The sequence below is a fragment of the Triplophysa dalaica genome, chromosome 23 (genome assembly GCF_015846415.1).
Source record: "Triplophysa dalaica isolate WHDGS20190420 chromosome 23, ASM1584641v1, whole genome shotgun sequence".
NCBI lineage: Eukaryota > Metazoa > Chordata > Actinopteri > Cypriniformes > Nemacheilidae > Triplophysa > Triplophysa dalaica.
In genome coordinates this window covers 11,059,784-11,083,277 of record NC_079564.1, presented here as the reverse complement: position 1 = coordinate 11,083,277, position 23,494 = coordinate 11,059,784, and the positions used below count along the sequence as shown (strand labels likewise).

General features: G+C 38.3%; 1 protein-coding gene across 3 annotated transcripts in view; it reads right to left on the bottom strand.

The window, feature by feature from the left end:
• Positions 1-23,494, bottom strand: part of pard3aa (par-3 family cell polarity regulator alpha, a) — a 363,711-nt gene that overhangs the window by 71,146 nt on the left and 269,071 nt on the right. For all 3 annotated transcript variants that reach the window (XM_056738007.1, XM_056738008.1, XM_056738009.1), the window contains 2 exons: positions 17,032-17,160; positions 6,254-6,517 (listed from right to left, as the gene is read on the bottom strand). In XM_056738007.1, the coding sequence (XP_056593985.1) occupies positions 6,254-6,517; positions 17,032-17,160 (393 nt within the window). The remainder of the gene's footprint in view (positions 1-6,253; positions 6,518-17,031; positions 17,161-23,494) is intronic.

Below are 23,494 nucleotides of genomic sequence, written 5' to 3'. Positions count from 1 at the left end.
GCACCATCGAGTTCCACAGTAGAGAAAAACACTACTATTGTGGTCAATGATGACCATAAACCATTGAGTTTTCGACATTCTTCACAATGTCTTGGTTTCTTTTCAACAGAACAAGGAAATGTACACAGGCTGGAACAGTTTGAGTAAATGAAGGCAGAATTTTAATTTTTGGGTGAACTATCCCTTGAACAATGTTTACAGAGTAATATTCCATTCTCAAAACTCTCAAGTTTAACATCCTGTATACTAAAAAAAATATTTAATGAACAAGTGAATTAATAAATAAGTGCACAATGGTGATGGTTCAAAGTGAAGGCTCTTATCATGTCTACGTCTAAAGCCTGGCATAACCAAGACAGCTCAGCCATATTAGCATTGTAGAAGAACTGTGAAGGAGTCAGCGTGTAAAACTGAAGAGCTTTTCTCTGCTGGGATTAACAACCTTCCTGGCCAATTATCAAGCCCTACAATCACACCCTCTCCACCCCAAAGAAGGTGCAAAAATCAGAAAAGAACAGAAAAAAGCACAACTGCGTTTTTCCCAAAATGCAAGCTGCTACCTTTTCATCAATAGCTATTTAGATACAAGCGCCTCATAATCCAATTTCAACAGCCCGCGAAGTCAGGAAAAACTGGATTTAGATGCAGAAGTGAAAAGAGGTGAAGAGAAACCTGTGAGACTCTTTAAACCATTCCTGCTAACACTGCTCTCTGGAGCGTGTGCTTCTTCCCCCGAGAGCTCTCTCTCTCTCTCATCGAGTCTCACCTTGACTTAGAGCAGCTTAAAGAATCTCTCTCTAATGGGAACAGCTGTCAATCAAATCATGTGCATCAAAGAAGCTTCACGCTCACCAAAATATCATTTGTGTGACACCTGACAGCTCAACACACTGCTCTTGACTCATGTCACTAACCCCAGGGTAGTGTAAGGTCTGTCCTCTAAGTTTCCTGTCTGAAAATAAAGGTCATTCAGTCTTACCTTCATATAAAATAAAGTCAACATGAAAATTCAAGTGATTTTGGGATAAAGACACTTGGCTGGTTCTATTATTATTATTATACTTACTGGTTTGTTGAAATCTCTATCATTAGAGACCCACTTGTGGAGAAATATATTTTCACTTCTTTGCTTTCTTGTCTTTTACTGACTGAATCATTGTCACCCAAGTAAACAAATACAAAAACATAATAGTATAAGATAATATAAATTGTAACTTGTATCTGATTCCATTTAGTGAAACTGCTGAAACATCACTTTTTTACTTTATGTCAGTGTTGTTTTATTTTTAAATCTACTTGGCTATCCATTTAAAACCCATTTCAGAGCAACTCTGAGAAGAACATTGATAACCAAACTCAAAACCAATGCAAGTCAATGGGTACACCGTTGACATTCTCAAAATATCTTCTTTTGTGTTCTGCAGAATAAAGTCATACAGGTTTGAAATGACATGAGGGTGAATAAAGGATGACAGAATATTCGTTTTGTGTGAACTACCCCTTTAAAAATGAAAAGCACTGTCGTGACTACAGGTTTTGAGATGTGAAGTATACGTTACGGTCACTAGAAACTGCCTCTTTTAACAGACATGTACAGATTCTGCTTTGGGTTATTCATAAGGACTGTGTGCCAACTGCCTTTCAGTGTTTCATTTGGAAAAAGCCAATAAGAAACTACAATAATAAAAGAAGGGGTTTCTGGCTAATGGAGCTTTGCTTTACAATACGAGTAAAGACGGGAGAGGGTGTTCACTAGCCGGGCCACATCTTGCAAACCTTTTTTACTGGGCAAAAAGCCTGGACTCTCACAGTTTACTGCCACTCTGACCTTCCGATTGGGACACTGTTAAAGGCAGACATACCGGACCCAGACATTTGGTAATTGTCCGAGCGTATTTATTCAGCTGCACAATGGTGAGATAGAGGCGCTTTTTCCGCAGAAGGTTTTAGTCTTCAGAGATCCAAGCGCCCTCATCAGCGAAGGGTCTGGACACATTTTTGGCCACAAAGAAAAGAGGCTTTCATTGATTTTATAGACATTGGTTGTGCTGTGTAGACACAACCATGTGGATGAAATCACACACATGGAAAAACAAAGGCGATTGTTAACGATCCCAAGCTGCAGCTGGGTGGGATGTAAAGACTGACCTCAAATAGGTTGATTGAATTTGGTCTATAAGGCCTCGGCACGCTACTCCCTTCGGCTTGTATACGATGACGGCACTACGGCTAAACATCACTGTAGCCTGTGTCCAATACACAGAGCATTAGCGGAATTCAACATAATCATGGCGTCACCTCACTTTTAACACCAATAAATCAATGGCTTGTCTATTGTCCACAGCTAATGCACATAGGAGGCCTTGACAAGTCCATTTATTTGATATTTATTTAAACATGCTTGAAATTAATGACATGTTTCTTTTGTCCTGCAACAAACAGTCTTTATGTACTGTAACGGCAAGCGGTCATAATGACATCAGGAGATGCACATCCTATCATTATCTACAGCAAAGTACTGTATATTGCTTAAATTCTAGCATCTTATTTTTTTGCATCGCATGCATCTAACACAGAAAGGCAATCCAACAATTCACTGATAGATACTAATTTTATACTAAAAGTATAGGCCAGACTGAAATCCAGAGTAAACACAAACTCAGGAGGGGGGTTGTGTTACGTGAATCACAGATTTTTACCCTCAGGCGCAAGAGAAAAGCATTGCTTGAGGCTAGGCATCGCTGAAACTACAGCACAACACCTCCTGGCGCTTTGAACTGGTCTTCCAACTCAAGAGGCTGCAAACTACGATCGCATGACAAGACTGTTGAGTACTGAGATGTTCACAGTGGCATGTGACTCTGCAGTCATTCAAAAGTCAATAAGTTTCTAGTTAGTAGATAAATAATCATTGTCAATAAATGGGAAAAACACTTCTTATCAGGCTTGCGAAACTGCCTTAAGTATTTAAGTATATTATCTGATAAAATAAACGGAATATCATAAAAACATGTCCTCATATATATAATAAAATAAATTGTTATTTAAAACATTTAAAAATTGAAACATATAACACAAATAAATAATATATTTAATATAATATATTTATAAATGACCATTTTTTAATTAAATTATATATATATTATATCTATTTTAATGAATTAAATTATAATACGATTATAATTCATATATAAATGATATTAAATCCTATTTAAGGATGTATATGAAATTTAACTTACATAGTTAATTACTTCACAAATTATTAGGTATCTAGTAACAATAACATCAGTAATATTAATAATGATAATAATAAAGGTAATAATAATTACTATTATAAATCTCAATAAATTTAACAGAAAACTTTCGCGCTTATGTTAAAATCTCCTTTTCAAGCAAATAAAAAAAACTAATTGAACTCGGAAACTCTTTTATGTGACAAAGTTGTCACCTTGAACCTGCGGCAAATTCAACATCTTGTAATGAGCTAAAGTTGACGTTCACTCAAGGGCTGTTTATTTCTCGAGTCAGACACTATGAAAGTTCTATTAGCTTTCATTTAGAAATGCAAATGTTTGTTTGCGGTTTGTTTTGATTCACAGAGAGTCGGGCCTTTACAAATGGAGTGATGTGGCTGTCTCGAATTTGAATGCATTACGGCGTTTACACAGATTAAGGCCCTCGGAGCCAAATACGAATGAAAGTATGCAATTTATTCCAGAGGCACGGCGACAAATATTACAACGTATTTCACAAAGCCTTTCTTCTAAGTGATATGCAAAGCAGTGTAAAGTTCTAAACTCGCTATTTAAAATAAAGGCAGGATGATTTGCATGTAATCTGATCTCAAGCAGATAAACTTGTGTCTGCCGGTTTATTGCTTTGTTTTCTGAACGAATTGTTTCAATATTTTTTCTTTACGTAGGGGAAAGGATTCTAGATGCGGGTATTTAGGATCTCTTCAAATGCCGCTCATACTCTGAAGATGGTGTAAAACCATAATACTGAAGTCAAGTTTGATTTTCTCTCCATCTAACCTTTAACAGTTTGAAACATAATTTGCTTAATGAAGAACGAATTACGTTTATTTGGGTCCTGCTGGACTTAAGTAATCTGTGTCTTGTCTTTAGATTTACAAGTTTATGATGATTGTTAAAACTGTGCATAAATCTAATAATCAGGTCTTCAAAAAAGACAATAATACACATTCTACATCAAAATCTTGTTATGCTTCCAGAATGATTGCATACTCTTACTATTTGTCATCATCTGATTTGTGTTGTTTATTTTAAGAGAAATACAGAGTATCTGAAACACTAAATAAGTCAATAGCCCATTAAGATCCATTATGGCCTATAAACTAAACAATAACAACATTAACTAAAATATATATCTGCTCCAATAGCCTGATTTTATTTCCTTTTTTGTAATTACTTGTTTTCTTGCATGCTTTTTCTTCCGTTAAAGAAAAGGGTGTAATAATAATAATAATATTTCAAATAATAATGAATAATGTTATATTATTACTATTATTGTTATTATTATTAATAATAATAATCGAATAATTGACATATAAATTACTGTTCATAATATACATTTAATACTATTTAACAATGATTAATACAAACATTAATACAAATTAAAAGGTAATGTTATTAATAATAATTGTTGCTTTTATCCTAATACAAACCCAGGCTCCAATAGTAATGTTTTTGTATACTGAAATAAACCCACTGCAGGGCGCTGGGGATCGACTGCTGCCCTTTTGCTGCCACCAGAGATATTGGCACACGGATTAGCCAGATTATTGAGTGACTGCGTAACCTTGTCATATTCTCACTGTGACCAAGTGGCGGGGGGGTCTCGGTGGGTGATCTCATGACAGTTGGTGAGTGGGGGGGCTTACGCCCCTGCTGAGAGAACAGCAGTTGGAGACCTAATAAGCCCCCTCCCACTGCACCCTGGGAAAGGTCAGACACCCAGAGTGACATATGTCAATCATTGCCTTCGCTCCACTGCCGGCAATTATCCTGTCGCCTTAATAAACCCTGAGAGAGTAATTACTGTTTAGCAAAGAGACACGCCGGCCTTTCAGAGCATTTCCATAACTAATCCGGCAGGGTAATAAAATCATTGAAGTAATGAATTTGTCAATGTAAATACATCAACATAATGTAGTAATGCTGATAGCTGCAGCCAATCAGTGAGTGGCTTTAACTTCTTTTATACATTAATGGCTGTTTATGGGCGGATTTGAAAAAAAGAATAACCTTGATGAATTTGACTGCTGGAGGATATTAATATTACACTATCACGTGGAGAGGAGATGGAAAGCTGGTGAAAACTGCAATACTTGGAATGAGCTTGCATATACATAACATAAAACAAATAGAAACAATACATGTAAATCAATTCTTTGCATTAAATATACAATTTATGTAACACAAATCATTAAGTTAATCAACACAACAAGGCAGAAATTCAGGTTTTGATCAACTCTGTTGGATAAAGTGCTTTCCGTGTTTTAAACGCTTTCATCTGGCACCAACTAGCAACAGCAATGTTTTGCCGAACCGCAATGTAAACTAAAAGCCTTTAGGACAACACACAATGTGTGCCTTCCAAACTTGCTGTTTCAATAGCAAACCCATTACACATATGAATTGCATTCATCAAACCATTATAAACTTCAGATTTGTACTGTACAGATGACTTTTTCCCCCTGAACGACACAGATTGACAGAGATTGTGAAGAGCCGTCCAGAGAATTGTCAATGATTTACCTGTGCTATAACACCAGCCACTGGGACACATCTGAGAAATCTGATTATAGTGCTTTTTTCACTTTGTCTTCTCACTATAAAGGGTGGATGAGAGCAGCTTTTCATTTTTAAAACTAGATTTTCACACGGGAACTAAAAATAAAGGGAGAACTCAAGAGGTCTGCTAAAGAATGGTCCTCTTTGATCTAAAATTAAAGATGGTGGCCTTCACCCTCATACAACCTTAAATATTAGAAATATTCGACGAATCAAAGTATAAAAAAAAGCATTCTTTGAATGTCAGCAGCATGCACACCTTAGAAATACATATAAGACATCACTAATGTCAAGAACATGTCAATGCACGTCATGGTTTTATCGCTCTTACACAACTTGCTTTTGTAATTGCTTTCACAAACACTCATAATTCAGGTTCAACTTGACACTTTAATCAGCATCATGGTTAATAGCAAAAATATTTCCCGAGTGCTTACCTGTCTGTGGAGGGTGTCCGTCCATTGCGGGGCTTGTTGACCTGGGCATAGAGAGATTCTAAGGGCAGGGGTTGGTCTCTGGGGCTTTCCGGAGCTGGAAGATTCTGACTCAGATCCAGACTGCTGTTCAGAGAAGAGTCCAGAGAGCCGATCCCTGCGTAGGTGTGCTCCTCTTCCGAACTGAAGCTTCTGATGTCCTGGATCTCAGCATAGTCTTGATCCTTGGCCTGTCGCTCTCGAAGCTCTCGGGTCTTAGCTTGAATCCTACAAACACATGTTTAATATAGTTTTAGGGTTCATATGCATGATTCCTAGTAGATTGCACTTCATTTTTAAGGAAATAGATGTAATAAGGGTTAAATGTCCAGTGTATAAAATGTAGCGACATCTAGTGGTGAGGTTGCGAATTGCAACTAACGGCTCACTCCACCTCTCCCTATTGATGCACTACGGGGGCTGAAACAGGATTAATATCTCGTCACGTTTTCGCTTTTTTGCCGAAGGACATAACCTATTTATGTATATTTGCTGGACAGTAAAGACATTTCTTTGATTTGCGTAGACTGATGTGCAATGCGACGTTGACTGCAAGCGCTGTGATTGGTCTGCTTGAACCATGTCCCTTCAGGTCAAAAAACTCTGTGATAGCGTAGGGTTTCACACACATTTCCAAAAGAATTATCAAAATAAATTTAAACAAATGTAACAACTCAAGCTCTAAAAATGACAACAAACCGCTCCTTCTTGGTTACACAAGCTTGGTTACAAAAGCTAGTATTTCTTCTGGAAGTCCTTCACTAAAAGTGAAACCCCCTAAATAACTACAGGATCCCTCAAGCTCTTCCTCTTGAATGCATTTCAAACAGATTCTGCTAAAGGTTGCAGACTCTCGCTTGATGAAGTGAACTAAGGAGAATTCATGCTTGTCAATACACAGATTCCCTAACACAGACAGTGGGAAAGGGAGTGATTCCTTCCTAAAATCAGTTCTTAAAAGACAGGAAGCAAGAGCCACTCTGATCTTTGGCCAAACCTTTCTCTCAGTAGGAGATTTCAAAGGCCATTCCTGGTGAGTTGAACTGAATGAGTCTTTTTGTGTGTAATAGTCCACATGTTGCGTAGAATGCACTGTATCGAAGGAAACAGGATCCTTGGGAATGGGAATTCTAGTGGGATAGGAGGAAAAACCAGTGCGAAGCCTCCTGTAGGGTGACCTCTGCCTCGGTACCCACCCACCTTATAAAATCCAGATGGGCTTTTGGAAATTTGAGGGATGCCCTGTTATGAGAACCGGTGGGCGGAGTGCGACGCTCCCCTCCCCGGGCCGGTTTCAGCAGCGTACCTCCTCACCACCCCAGGTCGGAGTTGACCTTTGACCCTGGACATCTTCCCGTCAGGTCTTTGATTGACAGCTGCACCAGGCCTGAGGAGAGTCGCAAGATTTTCCCACCGAGACCGAACGTTTCCACACATTCTCATAAGCACGATCTAATTTATGAACAATGAGTGTTTTCTCTCTGTCACAGTCTAATACAATCACAATGCCATTGACTGTCTCTCCCTCTCTCCCTCGCTTCAGAAAATCCAATTCTCTGTGCTAGAATTGTGTATATTTATGAGTCACGTTAACGCAGCATATTTTCATATTTTGCGTGTGTGCATTGTTGGAATTTTAAAGGGGCAGTACGCTCAAAAATGAAAATTATGCCAGCGTTTACTTATTCTCATGTTGTTTTGAAAGAGGAGAATGTCAACGCAGTGTCTACAAAGAAAGTGTAGAGAGACCACATTGTGCTCAACGTTTACTTTCATTCTATTCAAAACGCATTTGGCTAAATTGTGTTCAATTCAAGAAAGACAGCTGGAAAGGTTATGAAAGACATGAGGATATAAAATAGTAACGGATCTTTTTACCTTTTGGTTCATTGAGTCCATGCCTTGCAAGTTGCTTTTTTACCTCGGGGTATGAAGAAAGATATCTGATACCGGTGAGGCTCCAGTCCACCTGCCGTCTATACAGCAAAACTGATGTCACCTCACTGCCGGTAAGAAACCTGCTTCACGTTATGACAAGTTACGGAAACTCGATTGGAGGACGACGCCTCCGGCGCTGTGACTATAATGGCCAAATCAAATCTGCAAGAGCGATATCTGTGTTTGAAAGGGATAATGAGGACATTGAGGAAGAGGTCCAGTCTAACCTGCCCGCTGGAGTATGATACTAAAACCTAATTTACTGCAATGGCTAGGGAATGGACAACAGGGATATGTGTGTGACAGGGTTAACATCTGATTTAAAACATCTACGACAACATCTGAGACTGTGACTTGTAGGGTCAGTTAAGCTCATACAAACTCTCAATGATTACACGTGATTAATATCTTTTTGTAAATATGAGGTTTTTCCTGAGTAGCCCTCATAAGCTCCAGCACATTTTGTCAGTCACATGGTTTGTATTTCTGTGGCGTGCTACAAAGACAAAGAAATCGCATTGATACAAATTCCGACTCTTAATAAACAAAATATGCTGCGACTTGCTGTTGTATTGTTGCTTTTGCAGCATGCATACTTTCATGGAGTAACATGATATTTAAAACATTATGTTGTTTCTGGTAACATAATTTCAATAAAATCCGACATCAGGAGTCGCATAAAGTCATCCATCAGCAGTGGGAAAACTGTGATTACAAGATTAACACATTTAAAAATATATAATAACGTTGTCTAAATACATGCACAAATATATAAGAAAAGTATTTGCAGTGTTTGAGGTCTTAAAAAAACACAGAGCATATCCTCTGTTATTTTGACCTGTTTCTCTAGTTTAAATTTTCTAACGAATGCAAATAGAAAAAATTATATATTTAAAATTTGATTATATTAATGCTGCAATCCATTACATTTGACTCTCTATCGCCATCTCTGTTTGAAACATAAAGTTGCAGGTTACTTTATGCACTTCTATTCCTGTGGGTCAAACTGACATTTCCTGCCAAATTGCATCCAACAGTGCAATTTATAAATCAATATTGTACGTTTTTGTAAGGTTAAGGCAACACGCCAGTTTTGATCACTGATTATAAAACGGTCAGTTCTGGTCCTTGATCCTGATTGGTTGAGCTGCGTTCTAAGCCATTACAGAATGTGTACCTGCCCAAAAACTGATTTTTGTTTATTTTGAATCACTTAAAAGTTACGAATTGCAGCTTTAAAACGGCATGCACAACACAACATCTAAGAAAAACAGCCCTGAAGTGTCACTGTTTTGCCACACTTCATTAGCAGAATGATCTATAAGTAGCTGTACAAGCAACACTGTTTTCAAAGCAGCTGAACAACAGCCAGAACCGTCAAGTTAGTATACATTCTGGTTAGTGCTCTGAAAACAGTGCAGCTCTTATTGAGACGTGTAAGTAGGCCTACATGAAAGGCCATAAAACCTAGAAAACAACAAAAGATTACAAAATTAAAAGAGAAGAAAGAAAACATTTCAAGGTATTGGCAAGAGGGATGAAAAATCCCCCAATGATGTCTAAAAAAACAACGACGAGAATGCAAATCCCTCTTTGTGACTTTCTAGGCTCAAAGCTAATTAGTCCACATCGTTACTACTGTATGTGTGTGTGTGTGTGTGTGTGTCGCGAGGTGGTTGGAAGATAGTAGGATAATAAAAAAGATAATAAATGTTTGTTTCACAATGAGATATATGTAGATTTAAGTGTTATGTACATACAGTGCAAAAGCAAAAAACAAAAGAGTTTGTCGATGAAGATGTAAGTGTTAAAGTAATTAAGCAAAAGATGTTGTGATTAGCTCACATCTGTCATGAGCTTCAGTGTGTGGGTGCACTGGAGACATCTATGGCAACATATGGGTCGCTATGGCAGTTATGGGGTTGTTTCTAGGTAACAAGCAAAGGCAACAAAACTGTTGCTTTGTAGCTCTCACAACATTTCATTTTGCTTCTACAAGGCACAAGACGGTACGTTTCCAAATCACCTCATTAGATGTGACGCAGCCATACCTTTGTGGCATTCATTATGATTTATTAATAGAATATGTGAGCTGCAATGTGTCCAAATGCTTCCTGAAACCCCAGCAGGTGCCGTCAAGTGTGTGGTATGTGGCACAGTACAGTCCGCAGGGTCAACGTGTTCTGTTTATCGAGGGGAAACCGGTCATTGATCACAGTATAAACAGAAGTTCAGGATGAGATATTCATGTTCCACCTGAAGAATTAACAAGGTTTAGTTTCACGAGTTTGAAGAGAAGTTTGGAGTTTTGATCCAAGCGAGAGAGATCGCACTCCGGTCCGCCTGCAGTCCTTCCTCACATCACTGAATAAATCACGCTGTTTATCTTTTGACACCGCCGAATTCCAGACATACACAGCCAAAGCGCTCCCCTCCATATGTCTAACAATGTTTAATTCAGTTTAGCAGGAGAAGAAGAGACGTTCATACAGCCATGAGGCAGATCTCACTCTTCGGCTGCAAACTTTGTACGTGTAAATAAGAAAACATTGTGTTATGTTACTTGCTTCACCACATGGAGGTTTTTCTTTTTGACAACAACTCCTTAGCATAGGGAGATTGGGACAGGTTTTCTAAACTGAGAGGATGTTTCTTGTTTTAAGGGAATATAGTCTGTACAGTCCATTACAAACACATATGTTTTCACAGTACATGATAACATGGGGCCGAATTGACAAAACTGTTATCAAGACAAAATATCAGATTGTTCTTATGATAAATTATGGGAAGTTCGTAAGAAAGTTTATAGGTAAATTTGATTCTCAAACAGTTTTTAAATTCTCAAATTATTTCCATGAAGAATCTTTTTTATAAGAATAATGTCCATATATTAGCATATGATGTGTCAAAGGCATTAATGATTGCATTTTTGCAAGCGTTATAGTGTTATATTTGTTACAATACTTTTTGTGCCATGACGGCATAATATTTGTGACACTATCCATTTCAAGTTGTGTTTGTAAAAAGCACACTTACAATAGATTTAAGAAAAATATTGCAAATAATATTCTACTTCAGATTTTTTGGTGAATCCAACCCCTGCTGTTTATTGAAGTAAATTGAAAATAATACTTTTGTTTACAATAGCACATTCTAAAAACAGTTGAGTTAAAGACAACACATTAATGTGTTGTCTTTAACTCAACACATCTCTGTGTAATTCTTGTGACAACATGTTTTGTGTTCCTTATAACACAACTTGTTTGTTACAACACATTGTGTTAAAATGAACATATCCGTTTCAAGAGTGTATAAAAGCACTACAAGAAATTTGAAATCTTAATTTACAAATGAAGAAATTATATAAAATGAATGAACTCCATAACATTATAACATCCAGTTAAAAACGAATGGGACAACTTGCCCCAATAAAAATATTAATCTTGCCCTGACGCGTGAAATGCTATTTTTTATGCAAATTTGCTTTTATAAATAATATAAATGACCATTGCCTTAATGTATAAAGTTTATAAATGTTTAATTGTTTCCTCAAAATCAGAATTAAATTAAAGTGTGGTGTTCTATGTAATATCCTTTTAAAGGGATATTTCAACCAAAAAATACTATTATTTTATCATTTATTCACCATCATGTCATTCCACACCTGCATGTCTTCAGGACACAAATGAAGATATTTTGAAGAATGTTTTTATCTCAACAACATTAAACCCTATTAACCTCCATTGTATGATTGAACACAAAACCACAGAGACATTTCTCAAAATATCTTTTTTTGTATATCACAGAATAAAGAGTCACATACAGGTTTTGAACAACATCAGGGTGAATAAATGTTTAAAGATTTTTCCTTTGTGGGACAACTTTCCCTAGTTTTTCACCAATAACAAATGCAAAACTAATTCTAAAAAAACTTTACATAAGCACAGGCCTTGCCTTCCCTAAGTGAAAGCTACAGTATCACAGACATGAGACAAATAACATCACAGCAGATAAAATAAATGTCCTAAAAAACCTTTACACAAACTAACCAACAATTGTCAACGGTGGCAAAAAATATATAATAAATACTCTGCTGCCTGAATGTTGCTGTCCTGCAAGAGGAGAATAAATATAATTACAAATAAAATCTGTTCCACAATCAGTTCCTGTGATCTGCCTTTGAACTTTGGAAGCTAATTGGTCCAGTCAAGCAGTGAACTGTTACAAAAGGCTCAGCAACATAATGAGCTGGTTTGACAAAGCGGAACGACAATGCTAATTATTTTGTAACAAAATTACTGCCACAATGTGAGAGGAAAGATCAGCCATGATTACGAGCAACACGCATTAATGCGTCAAAATGAAATGTTGGGAAATATCTGGGAAGCCGAAGGCAGGTCGGGATTAATGCTTACAGAGTTTCGAGTTTGGTGACAAAAGTAACCCATGGTGAATCAAGAAAAGGAAAATATCTCACAGGGTCACGACTACCCCGCATATTTAATACAAGCATTGTATGACATTCTTGTGTCTTTTTGGCTTGAAAAGATGTTGCTGCAAAATGTCCCTGTGAGGTTTCAAAGGCATCGTCACTTTTGAATGGAATATACTGCATGTCTTAGGAAAATGAAGGGAAGCTGGTTGAGATAACAACTGTTGATTGTAAAAGTGCCAGGTCTTTAAAGTGTATCAGGAACATAAACAATCCAAAGGAAGCCTTGTGTGAAAAGCACATCAGAAAAACTGAGCAGAAACAGAGGTGTGCTAGTTACTGATTAGCCACGAATGGAGACGAGAAGATAAGCAAGGAGCCATGCTAATCTACTTCTCAATGGAGAAAGGAAGGACTTGAATGAGAATGAAAAGACCAGCATATATATCAACTTAGTTTTTTTGATGGTTTAGCTAGTCTTGGGTCCAACAGTCAGATTAGCACTCATAAACAGGGCTAAAGCACCATTGGATCTAATTCATGTTGATCCTCAAGTTTGTCAAGATGTCCATTGTCCAATTTTATCTACATGTACTAAGAAATAAACCTAGCAGCCAAGTGTAAATACACAGAGGATGAAAGCAACTTATATATCATACACTGCTAGCTTGGCGACTTGAAACCCAAGCGTCTCTCTTGGTCACAGTGCCCACACACTTCTTTCCATACACATGCTCTAAATGGACCTCAGGCATGGTGGTCCGTTCAGTCAACTTACATATAACGGCAGGACTGGAACCAACCAGCAGGCGTAAACAAGGCCACATAATGGTCACTGTGTTCCTGTAACTTCAGGCTCTAGTGACGTCCTTGATGAAGGATACAAAAATTTGCGGTGGGGTGGCAGCGAGTGGGGGACTTACACAGCTGCTTACAATTTACTCGATTGTGGCGAAAACAAATGCTACTGATGGCAACACTTCATCAACTTCACTCCAAATCACGCCTGCAAGCACCAGTGCTGCTTTTGAACATTTTGCATATTTTTAAACCTTCTTTGCTTTGGCAGGATGTGGCGCTATTTTACATACGTGTTTGTATAAAAGTACACTTTGCTTACTTAAAGGGATAGTTCACCATAAAAAACCTGCATTACTTTCTTTCTTTTCCAGAACACAAAAATATATTCTGGAGAAGGTTTGTAACCAAACAACCTTGAGTTCTGCTTTATTTACACGAACCTAGAGACATTTCTCAAAATATCTTCTTTTGTGTTCCACAGAAGAAAGACTCGTATACAGATTTTAAACCACACGATGGTGAAGAAATGACAAGAGAATTATAGTTTTGTGTGAACTATCCCTTAAATATCACCTTGTTTACTAGCCTATGACAGAAAAAGACTTTGAGAGGCTATAAGAGTTCACCCATTATGAGAATACCTCAACTTTACAGAGTACCGAATCTTAATGACTTTCTTCTATGAACACAAAAGATGTTTACATCTTTCAAAGTTTGTCCTTGTGATTCACACTAGCAAGAAAGTAATGAAGGTATGGGATGACATAAGCATGAGTAACTCATCTAAAAATATGCTAGCATAGACGCTAAAGCCGACTTTGAAGTCGTAGAGGAATTTCATAAACATCCTTGAGGGTCAGGTAAGCTAAAAAGCAGTCCCTTCCAGAAATACATAGGCTAATGGTGGCGCGTTATGAAAATTAATCCAGTCAACCTTTGTGCTGGCTTCGGCATCTGAGGCACTAAAAGCTCCTGTCAAAACGTCACCTCGAATTAACGATCGGTCTTGTCGGGGGAGCATTGGGTTTGGCCACGGCCCATCTCGCGTTCTCCTCTCTCTTCCCGGAGCCCCGTGGCTTTTTTTTAGCACCATCGGATACATCACCTTCAATGGCCATCAGCCCACCTATCACCTGATCCATAATTTCATAAGCACCCAGAAACGGCCTTGACCCCGCGTCTCGTACAATCAATCTGAACCCCTGCTTGTGTGTATGCCAATGCAAGCTCATAGACTGAAGCACGCACAAGACACGTGATTGTGTAACCTGTAACACGCCATGTAATAACACCTCTAAAAATAAGACTCTAATTGATTTTCCTGCTTGTCAGTCTCCCCTGTGTGATTTCTTTGAATATCGCATCACCATGTGGTAACCGGGCACATTATTATAATAACCGACCCAATTCCCTCAAGGATTCCCTGCTATCAACCGAAGGAAAATGCCAGAGGTGAGTAAAGAAGAAAAAAGATCAACACAATTTTAAAAAAGAGCAGCGCAGAGTAACTAAACAATACAGAAAAGGGCAATCTGGGAAATATTCAAACCACACAAAAACATATTCACACAAACGACCGAATGTGCGAACGGGAGTTTGCGAATGCCGTGCAGCCGGCCAACACTTATCTGGTGACATTCCTGCTGGTTTTCATGCCTCTAAGGGGCCCAGGTGGTAGAAGCACAAGAGCCGGGACCCTGGAAAGCATGCTCTCGTTGGGGTAGAGCTGACAATGTGTTGGGCCGGCAGCCAATTCCAGATTCCCAGTGCCAATAATGGAGAATGTCAGAGACGAGACAAGCGCTTAGAAAATGGGGTTCAGATGTTCTTTTGAGTGGACACAGGCTTATTGTCATCAGAGGGCCTGTGCATTGCCTCTACTAAAGACCAAATTATGCCTATTGTTACATTTCAATTACACAGCAGCATTTACAGACACGTGATAAAAACATTCTCTTGTTTTTTTAGTGTATACTAAGAAGACGGGCCTAAATACTTCTGTATAAACTATCTGAATAAATGATTGGATTGCACTTAGAGCGCTAAACCAACGGCAGGAGGTGAAGCCAACGGAATAGAACGTGGAGGCATCTTGAATTCCCAACTGACAGAGAGAGCCATTGACTTACTGTCAAAATGACAATCTAAAATTATCCGTTCTTCACCTTGTTAGGCGCGGAATAAGTTTAGTTCACATGTGTGTTTAAATTAAGTTTTGCTTCTGATGTTTTTCCCAACGTTTATGTTTGATTTGGCAGAATATCAGGATATAGAAATCAATGTATGTGATAACTTTGGGCATACCAAAACGGCGTGCTGAAGTTTCATTGTAATGACGTCATGTGCAATCCAGTCATTTATAGAGATCAGTGGCTGCATCCTAGGGGCCCCACATGTTGAGGAAATTTTTTAACTTTATTAACTTTTAAATTAAATTTTGTCAAAAATTAGACCGCGAAAACAAAAAATAGACCGTCATTGGCCCATAAGAAATAAAACAGAAAATAACCAGGTGATTGGATAGTTGTTTGATTTGGGTCAAATCTGTCCAATCAGCTGCTGGTGAAATCATGTAAATCATTTTCATTTACGTCACTGCTATTGCTAGACGGTGTAGCAGCAAAATGTCTGAAAGAAAGTACACTTGCGTGACAGCTTTAGTTGAAATCATACTAAATCATGCTAGCATTATGTTAAAACATGCTAGAATCCTGCTTAAACAGGTTAGATTCATAATAAATCATGCTAGCATCATACTAAATAGGACAACCATACGTTCCATTTTTCCAGACACATCATGGCCAGGATTTTGGGTGCGTCCTCCGGAGGTCCACCCCATATGTCACCGAGGTTTATTATTTCAGGCCTTATTTCAGAAAAGCCACCATTATATGGAAGGGTAGAAATAAAACTTTATGCGTCTAAAGAGAAATAGTTGTTAATTTTCTATTTTTTTTCTCTGGTTTTAAAGCAAGATTTATGTGATTAGACTAGGACTATGTTTCTTTGACAAGAATGTTCTTCCAGGACCAACAAATGATGTTTCTCCAGGAATACGTCTGAAGAAAAAATACCATTACCAAATGATCAATGCCAGAACCGAACTCGAATGGAAAATCAGAAAGTAGTGCTCAGCTTTTACCAAGGTTAGTTAAGTGCACACAAAGAAAATATCTGCCTAGCAACGTAATCTCCAATCATTTTACAAACAGGAAACTCAAATGACTGCAAATGTTTCTCGTGCTGTAACAAAAATAACAACATCCCCTTCATTCAGTGCCCACTCTAAGGACCTCCATTTAGTCAGCCCCCCAAAGAACCTCCATTATCTGACCGGTTCCTTCCGTTCAGGAGCACAAAAGAAACAAACAATCCATACTTGATCAATTTAATGTACTGTTATAAAAGCTCTCAAGCGTTTACACCAATGACATCTAAGAGCTTTCCCAGAACTTTTACCTCCCCGGATCCCATTTACTTAATTAGACAGTTTGCTAATTTTCCGGGCACTGATGGTTTGGTTTAATTGAGAGGCTTTTTACAGAGGCTGACAGGGGACACAGATGCTCACCTCTCTTGCTCTAGTCTCATTCTCAGCGTTTCCTCTTCGGTGACCTGAGTTTCCTCCATCTTGCTCTTGCTGGAGCCCTTGCGCTCGATCCTGTCGCCTTGCCTCTCGTCTTTTCTGTTTTTGCCAAACCTGCCAGGGCGAAGACAGAGTGCAGAATAAATGAGGACGGACTCTTAGATGGTTTTTCTTGTTCTTCTTTTCGACTGGTTGTAGAAGTAAACCCCTCTTTTGTTTTCTCTTCAATAAGAGAGGCGGAATACCTGGAGGAAATTAAACTGCCAGTATACTTGACATGTCAAAGAGTGGATGACAACTTTAGATTCAACCAATCACTCCCTTTCCATACATAATGCAGAAGAAAAAGTAAATGATGAAAAGATTAAGTGGTTTCTAATCTTTAATAAACAAAAATGATGATGGGTATCTTAAATAACTTTAGCCCATGTATAATCCAAACTGCACAGGTAATGTCAGTATTACGTGAGGAGGAAAGAGTGCAGAAGGCAAATAGACGTGCAGTATTCAATACAAAACTATAAAATGATAACGAACATGCATGATATTATTTTTAAAATACTGTGAATACTTAAAAAAAAAAAAAAAACAAGGACAAGAAAGAACCAAAAATAGGTATACAACTGTTAAAGGAGAAAATACATGGAATAACTGTGAAAATTAACTAAAGTTATGGAAGTCACTTTGTAAATTTAAGAAAATTCCTAAAAAATTAAATGATAAGCATTGATATTATTTTATGAGTATGGATTGTTGTATTAATTATATGATTGAAGATATAACTGGAAAGTTTATCTTGCAATCATGTGTGTTTGAAAAATGCCAATTTAGGGAATTTCTTTCTTTCTTCTGTTTTTGTTTCTATTTTCCTTCTTTTTTGGATCAATATTTTTTATTATGTAATACTAATTGGGGAAGTAGTGCCGCTATTCATACAATTATGTATAGGCTTGACAAGCAAAGCCTTCCGCCTACGCCTTTTCGGTGAATATGTATTGTTTTGATGTGGAAAGTTGTTTTGTTGTGGAAGTTGTTTGTGAGAACTGAAACAGATAAAATGTAATGAGATTACAATGCACATTCACTTCATTTCCATCATCGAATTCTAAATATACAACATTGCATGTTTCATGTGTATAAAGGGATGAATGAAAATGCTTCTGGCTTCGGATATAAATGAAAGAACATTACATCAGAGTGTCTAAAGAGTAATGAAAGCATGGACTGTGTAAAACAAAGGTCAAATATTATAGATTTTTATATAGATTAACTAACTATAAATATTCAGATTCTTTACCGTTGTGTTCGTTTGCATTTAAATCTGTTTGAAACAGATGTTGTTAATTTTTTGTGTCTATATTTTTAAGTTGTCAAACTTTTTAAACTTATTTTGTTACAAAAAAACGATATAATAACATATATCACAATCAAATTTCCAGCAACTATCGTGATATATAACATTTTTAGCATTACATGCCATACAGTCAACAGCTTGTTAAACCCTATTTAACTAAAAACTCATTTCAATCTGTTTCTCACACAGAGAAGATTAGAAAATCTAGCGTACAAGACTTTTATTATATTTGCATGATGCGTCTTCGTTATGTTGTTTATCCAGTTTGGCATTGGTAAATGAATGAATAGGAAGTGTGTAAGTGTGTGTATTTGTGTTATCAGTCCCCAGAGTAAAAAAAAGCCCACCAACTTCCTTGAACTTTGTACCCTCCTGATTGAAATCTTAAACTGTTAAAACTGTCTTGCCTTTGGACAGGATGTGGTATAGACTCACTTCTCTGTCAATGGAACAGTGCTTAATGTTTAGTTTTTTTTATTTCAACAGTTGCCCTTTGGGATCCCAACGGCTACAGATCCTGTGATTCTTATGGGCTATTAGTGACATCATTTCCCGTCACACTTGTATGCCACACCATTTTGGCTGGAGGGAAGGGGTCAGGAAGTACCGATTGTGTTTCCTGTCAAAACTAGACTTACAACATTTGATACGTATCCAATTTTACAACAAATGTTGCTGAATGTTGCGTGTGCAGATGTCTGCATCTCATAAATAAAGAATTACTGGAGGCAAAAATCAAATATTTGATAAAGCAATAACAGGGAGCTTATGAATTTGTGGGGCGACAATATGAATTACTGCCTCCAATAAAAGTTACATTTTCATTAAAGGAAAGTAATCATTTTCATTGACTAAGTTGCATTCTCATGTTGCCTGAATTCATGTCATGGGGATGACAATCGATTATGAAAATCTCATTTGATCGCCCAACAAAAGTCCTCTTCAACAGTCAATGATTGAACGTGATGACGCGTAGCCTCAAAAGAAACTCCATCCAATTTCTACAGACTCCTAACCACCATTACCCAAAATGTATTTTCCTAACTCTCTCGCCAAAGTTCACCAGAGACCCCAGACACACGAACTTTCCACTCCAACTCAACAGAATTACCTCAAAAAGGATTGATCTAGATCCGCTGAACATATTCATGAAACGGGAAACCCTTTTCCCCAAATAAGATTGTTTTACTATGCAACACTAGCTGTTCCATTTCTCAAATGATTGTGGGTGCTGATTCTTTCTGGTTATTTAAGCACGGAAAGGCCAAACTTGCTACTTTTGTCTCTAGGATACTGTACATTACCTGATTAATTAATCAACAAATGGCCAGGGTCTCGGCGTAGAAAGTCTGCCGGGCGCATGCTAATAACCAGCCTCAATCTATCACCGCTATCGCTGACAACCTACCGAACATCTCAAGGACTCCTTCGTTAACTCGCCTTAAATAATCTTCCTTTTCGCCATCACGCTCTCTCTTTTTCTCTCGCCCGTGCCCTCTTTAAACTGACAGAGGAGAGATAAACTAGGAGGTGGGTGGGATTTTGGAGGCTTGTCTGGAAAAGAATCGATCAGATGATTTCAAACTTCTCGGCTCAAAAGTACACAAACAAGTTAGGTCAAAAGCAATTTTCTCCTGTGCAATGTGATAATCTTTTATATCCAAATGTGAATTCTTTAACCCTTACGGTAAATCCCATATGGGAGTCAACATCAATTTGCAGATGAAATGGACCGAGTCCGAACGAGAGCCACCGCTGGGTTTTATTCATCTCTACAATGCCTGAGGCTTTAAGCATAATTGTCATTAACAAATGGAGAAAGAAACTACTGAGAAGCTTTTATTTGTTGTGTCCACACAATCTACAAAGTATTTTTTATGCATAGGCCTCCTCCTCTCCCATTGGAGCAGCCAGTCCAACAGATTTAACACTTCCTTCCCGCTTTTCTTTTTTTTAGCACAAAGAAAATGAACAAGTGAAATGACACACACATAATGAAGTGATAAACGAATGGAAGCACAATAGACATCCGTACACAGGGTGACAATGTGCTCTGTCCTTGTATTCTCCAGTTGAATGAGCTTCAATCAGTACTATTGGTTTTGGCTGGGCTGTGTGTTGGCTCGGTGGCTGCAGAGCTCACAGCGAGACAAGGGCTTCAGCGGGTCAAAATGAATGTCAACAGTAATAACGCAGGCCTGATGGAGATAAATCTGGACTGGGCAGGAAGTGAACACTCTATTTGTCCAGAACTTCTAATGTTGTGTCCTCGGGTCCCCGGGAGTTAGTTTACCTCACTTGTTACACCACCTGATTGAGTGTTGGATGTTTAGATAAAGCAAAGGTCCAGGACCAACTAAAAGATTTCTTAACAGTTCTCGAGTACTTTAATGAACCCTTTATGGTTTGGTGTCCCAAAAATACAGAAAATACCACTGCACTGTTGATCACTATCAAGCACCTGCCTAGAGTTTGGTGTAAGGTGCACGCACTTCTTCAGGTGGCCTTCTGTATGCCATTCACACACACCGCCACTGACTTCATCATAAAGTGTGGTCTCTAGTTTCCAGAGCACAAAAGTACAGTTTAATGGGCCATCACTAAGCATCTCTCCCCTCTGCTCCTCTGACAGCCATGAGTAATGAGCACCTAAACACCTGCCGGCTTCAAAAACAAAAGCGTGTGGATGGGAGGAGGGGGGGTGTTACCGGTGGGCTTCCGAGAGCATGCGGGGAACACTCATGCTCGTGTGTACAATCAGGCACACACACTATAAAAATAGACAGTCATACTTACACACACGCTTGTTTTATAACACGAATGGGACCTGACAGAAATGTATAACCTTCGAAAGCCAAAGTTATAATTACTAGTGCTTAACCTGACACTTTTATAGACATAAATGCATTTTTATATTTGGGAATAAGACATTTGGAATAGCATCCGACTTCAGTCTAGCAGATGCAATATATGCACAGTATGCAAAGTTTCTTCTCCAATAGTTTCTGCAGAACTCTCACAATGTCACAAACTGAGCTCAAATTTGCCAAGTCTGCAATCAAATGTCAATATTATTCAAGATCTCGATATGAACTCAATCGTTTCCCATCAAATTGACCCAAAATCTATTTGTTTATCGTTTGTTTCTATTTCAAGAATCACAACTGAGACTAAGTTCACACTTGAATGAAACACAATTGAGGACGATATGAAAGAGCAACCTTTGGTCCCCCAGGTTGGCCACACTGGTCTTTTGCTGGTCTAGCTGGTTTCCCATCATTTTGAAATTGATGTGTAGCTGGTTTACCATGTGCCCAGAACATACACCGGTGTATGACATGCACAGTATAGTTTGGCAACATTCTATTCTGCCATTATTTGGGTTGCCCTGTTCTCCCAATGTCACTTCCCAAAATGTAGTTTTTTTTCAGTTGGACTGTGAGAACATGTGGTCTCTGCAAGGATAGAAAAACAGCACCATACATACACCCGCACCTCAATTACACCTTCGCCAAACAAAAAGAGATTTTATTCAGCGAAGGCCTTGTGCGGAAAGAACCGCGGCCATCAAGGTAGGAGGCAATTGAGCTTTAATGCTCAACAAAACGTCAGCTTACCCAAAGGGCTGTGCTATTATATTCAACAGCCTACGTCTATACAGCTGAATAATACCATCTCCTCAATCACCCCCTTCATCTCTGTCACCAGCACTGTCAAAGCTAACATTTCTCAACACAAAGCAATGCATTACAATGGCCTGTTTACACTACTGAGACGTGACACGGGACGCCTGCGTCTAGAGCAATCGTAGCACAAAACGTTTTATGTATCAAATTCCCAACCGAATGTGCCACGCAATGAAATGACTTTTATGTTGTCGGTCTCAAAAGCTGAGGGTTTGTGACCACTGGGAAACCAAATTTGTTGCCACATGTGTGCGCTAAACGGTGATGTAAAATCACCTTTGGTTGTACATACTGTATATACTGTGTGCACGAGAGTCCAGTGGATTTGGATTTGGTTCATAAACATACAGTATATACACACATGACATGTTTTACTACAACAACAACTTTGCTGACCAATGGCAGACTAATGGAGTTGTGAAATCTTAAGGGCAAAACACAAAGTAAACACTTCAAATGCTTTTAAAAGAAGAAACAGTAAAGCAAACAAATTACTTCATCTGGATAGGCAGAAGCAGCTTTTAAGGACCCTAACCTTTGACCCTTCCGTCCATCACCGTTCCTTTTGACATGGCTTATGTTCTCCGTTTCCGTGCACAATACCTCAGACGTATTGATTTACAGAGCAGTAATGTACCACATGGCTCCAGAAGACGGACATTAGTGTGTCTACAGAGTTTGATGTTATAGATATAGACAGACAGAGTGACCCAGGTCCAGACACACTAAAGAACATCATATCTGTCTGTTAGGCCTAATTAGGATTTAAAATGGATGATTCTGGGCTTAACGCTCAGAGCTAAAACAAGACAAACATTACGAGTGAGATACACCATACAAGTCTTTTTCTCATTAGCTTGTTCCTAAAGAAGATGACCGATGCCATTAAGTAGTCGTAGAGCGGTCGGGTTAGATGAAATGGAGTTGCAGGGTGAGACAAAACGGAGTCAGTTCATACAAAGTTGGGAGTGTGTCTCTGTATTCACAACAGAGATGCGATAAAGAAAAGTGAAATGAGAAAGTTTCAAGGCCATCAACAGCACACGCTGATCTGTCAACGTCAATGCTGAAGTCAACGTGAAATGTTGAGTGACCCCATTTACTTTCCTATAACGCGTTTATGATCTTAAGAATCTGCTGTATATACTATTTTAAAGAATTACAAAAGTTTTATGTTTATATTACCTTAAATTGAGCTATTTACCACTGGTGCCCTCACATGGAATTCACCATGTTGTTTCAAGTAGCCTTTAATGAATAAACTGCTCTACAGAGCGCGTTTCGTAAATATGGTATCTCCCTCAGCAAAGAAGAGAAAATGTGACAATATCTTAATCCTGTGTCAGCCACTGTAGTGCTTTAAAAGTAAGGTTTGCAATTCCGAGGTTGCAATTTGCTAATGTGGTTT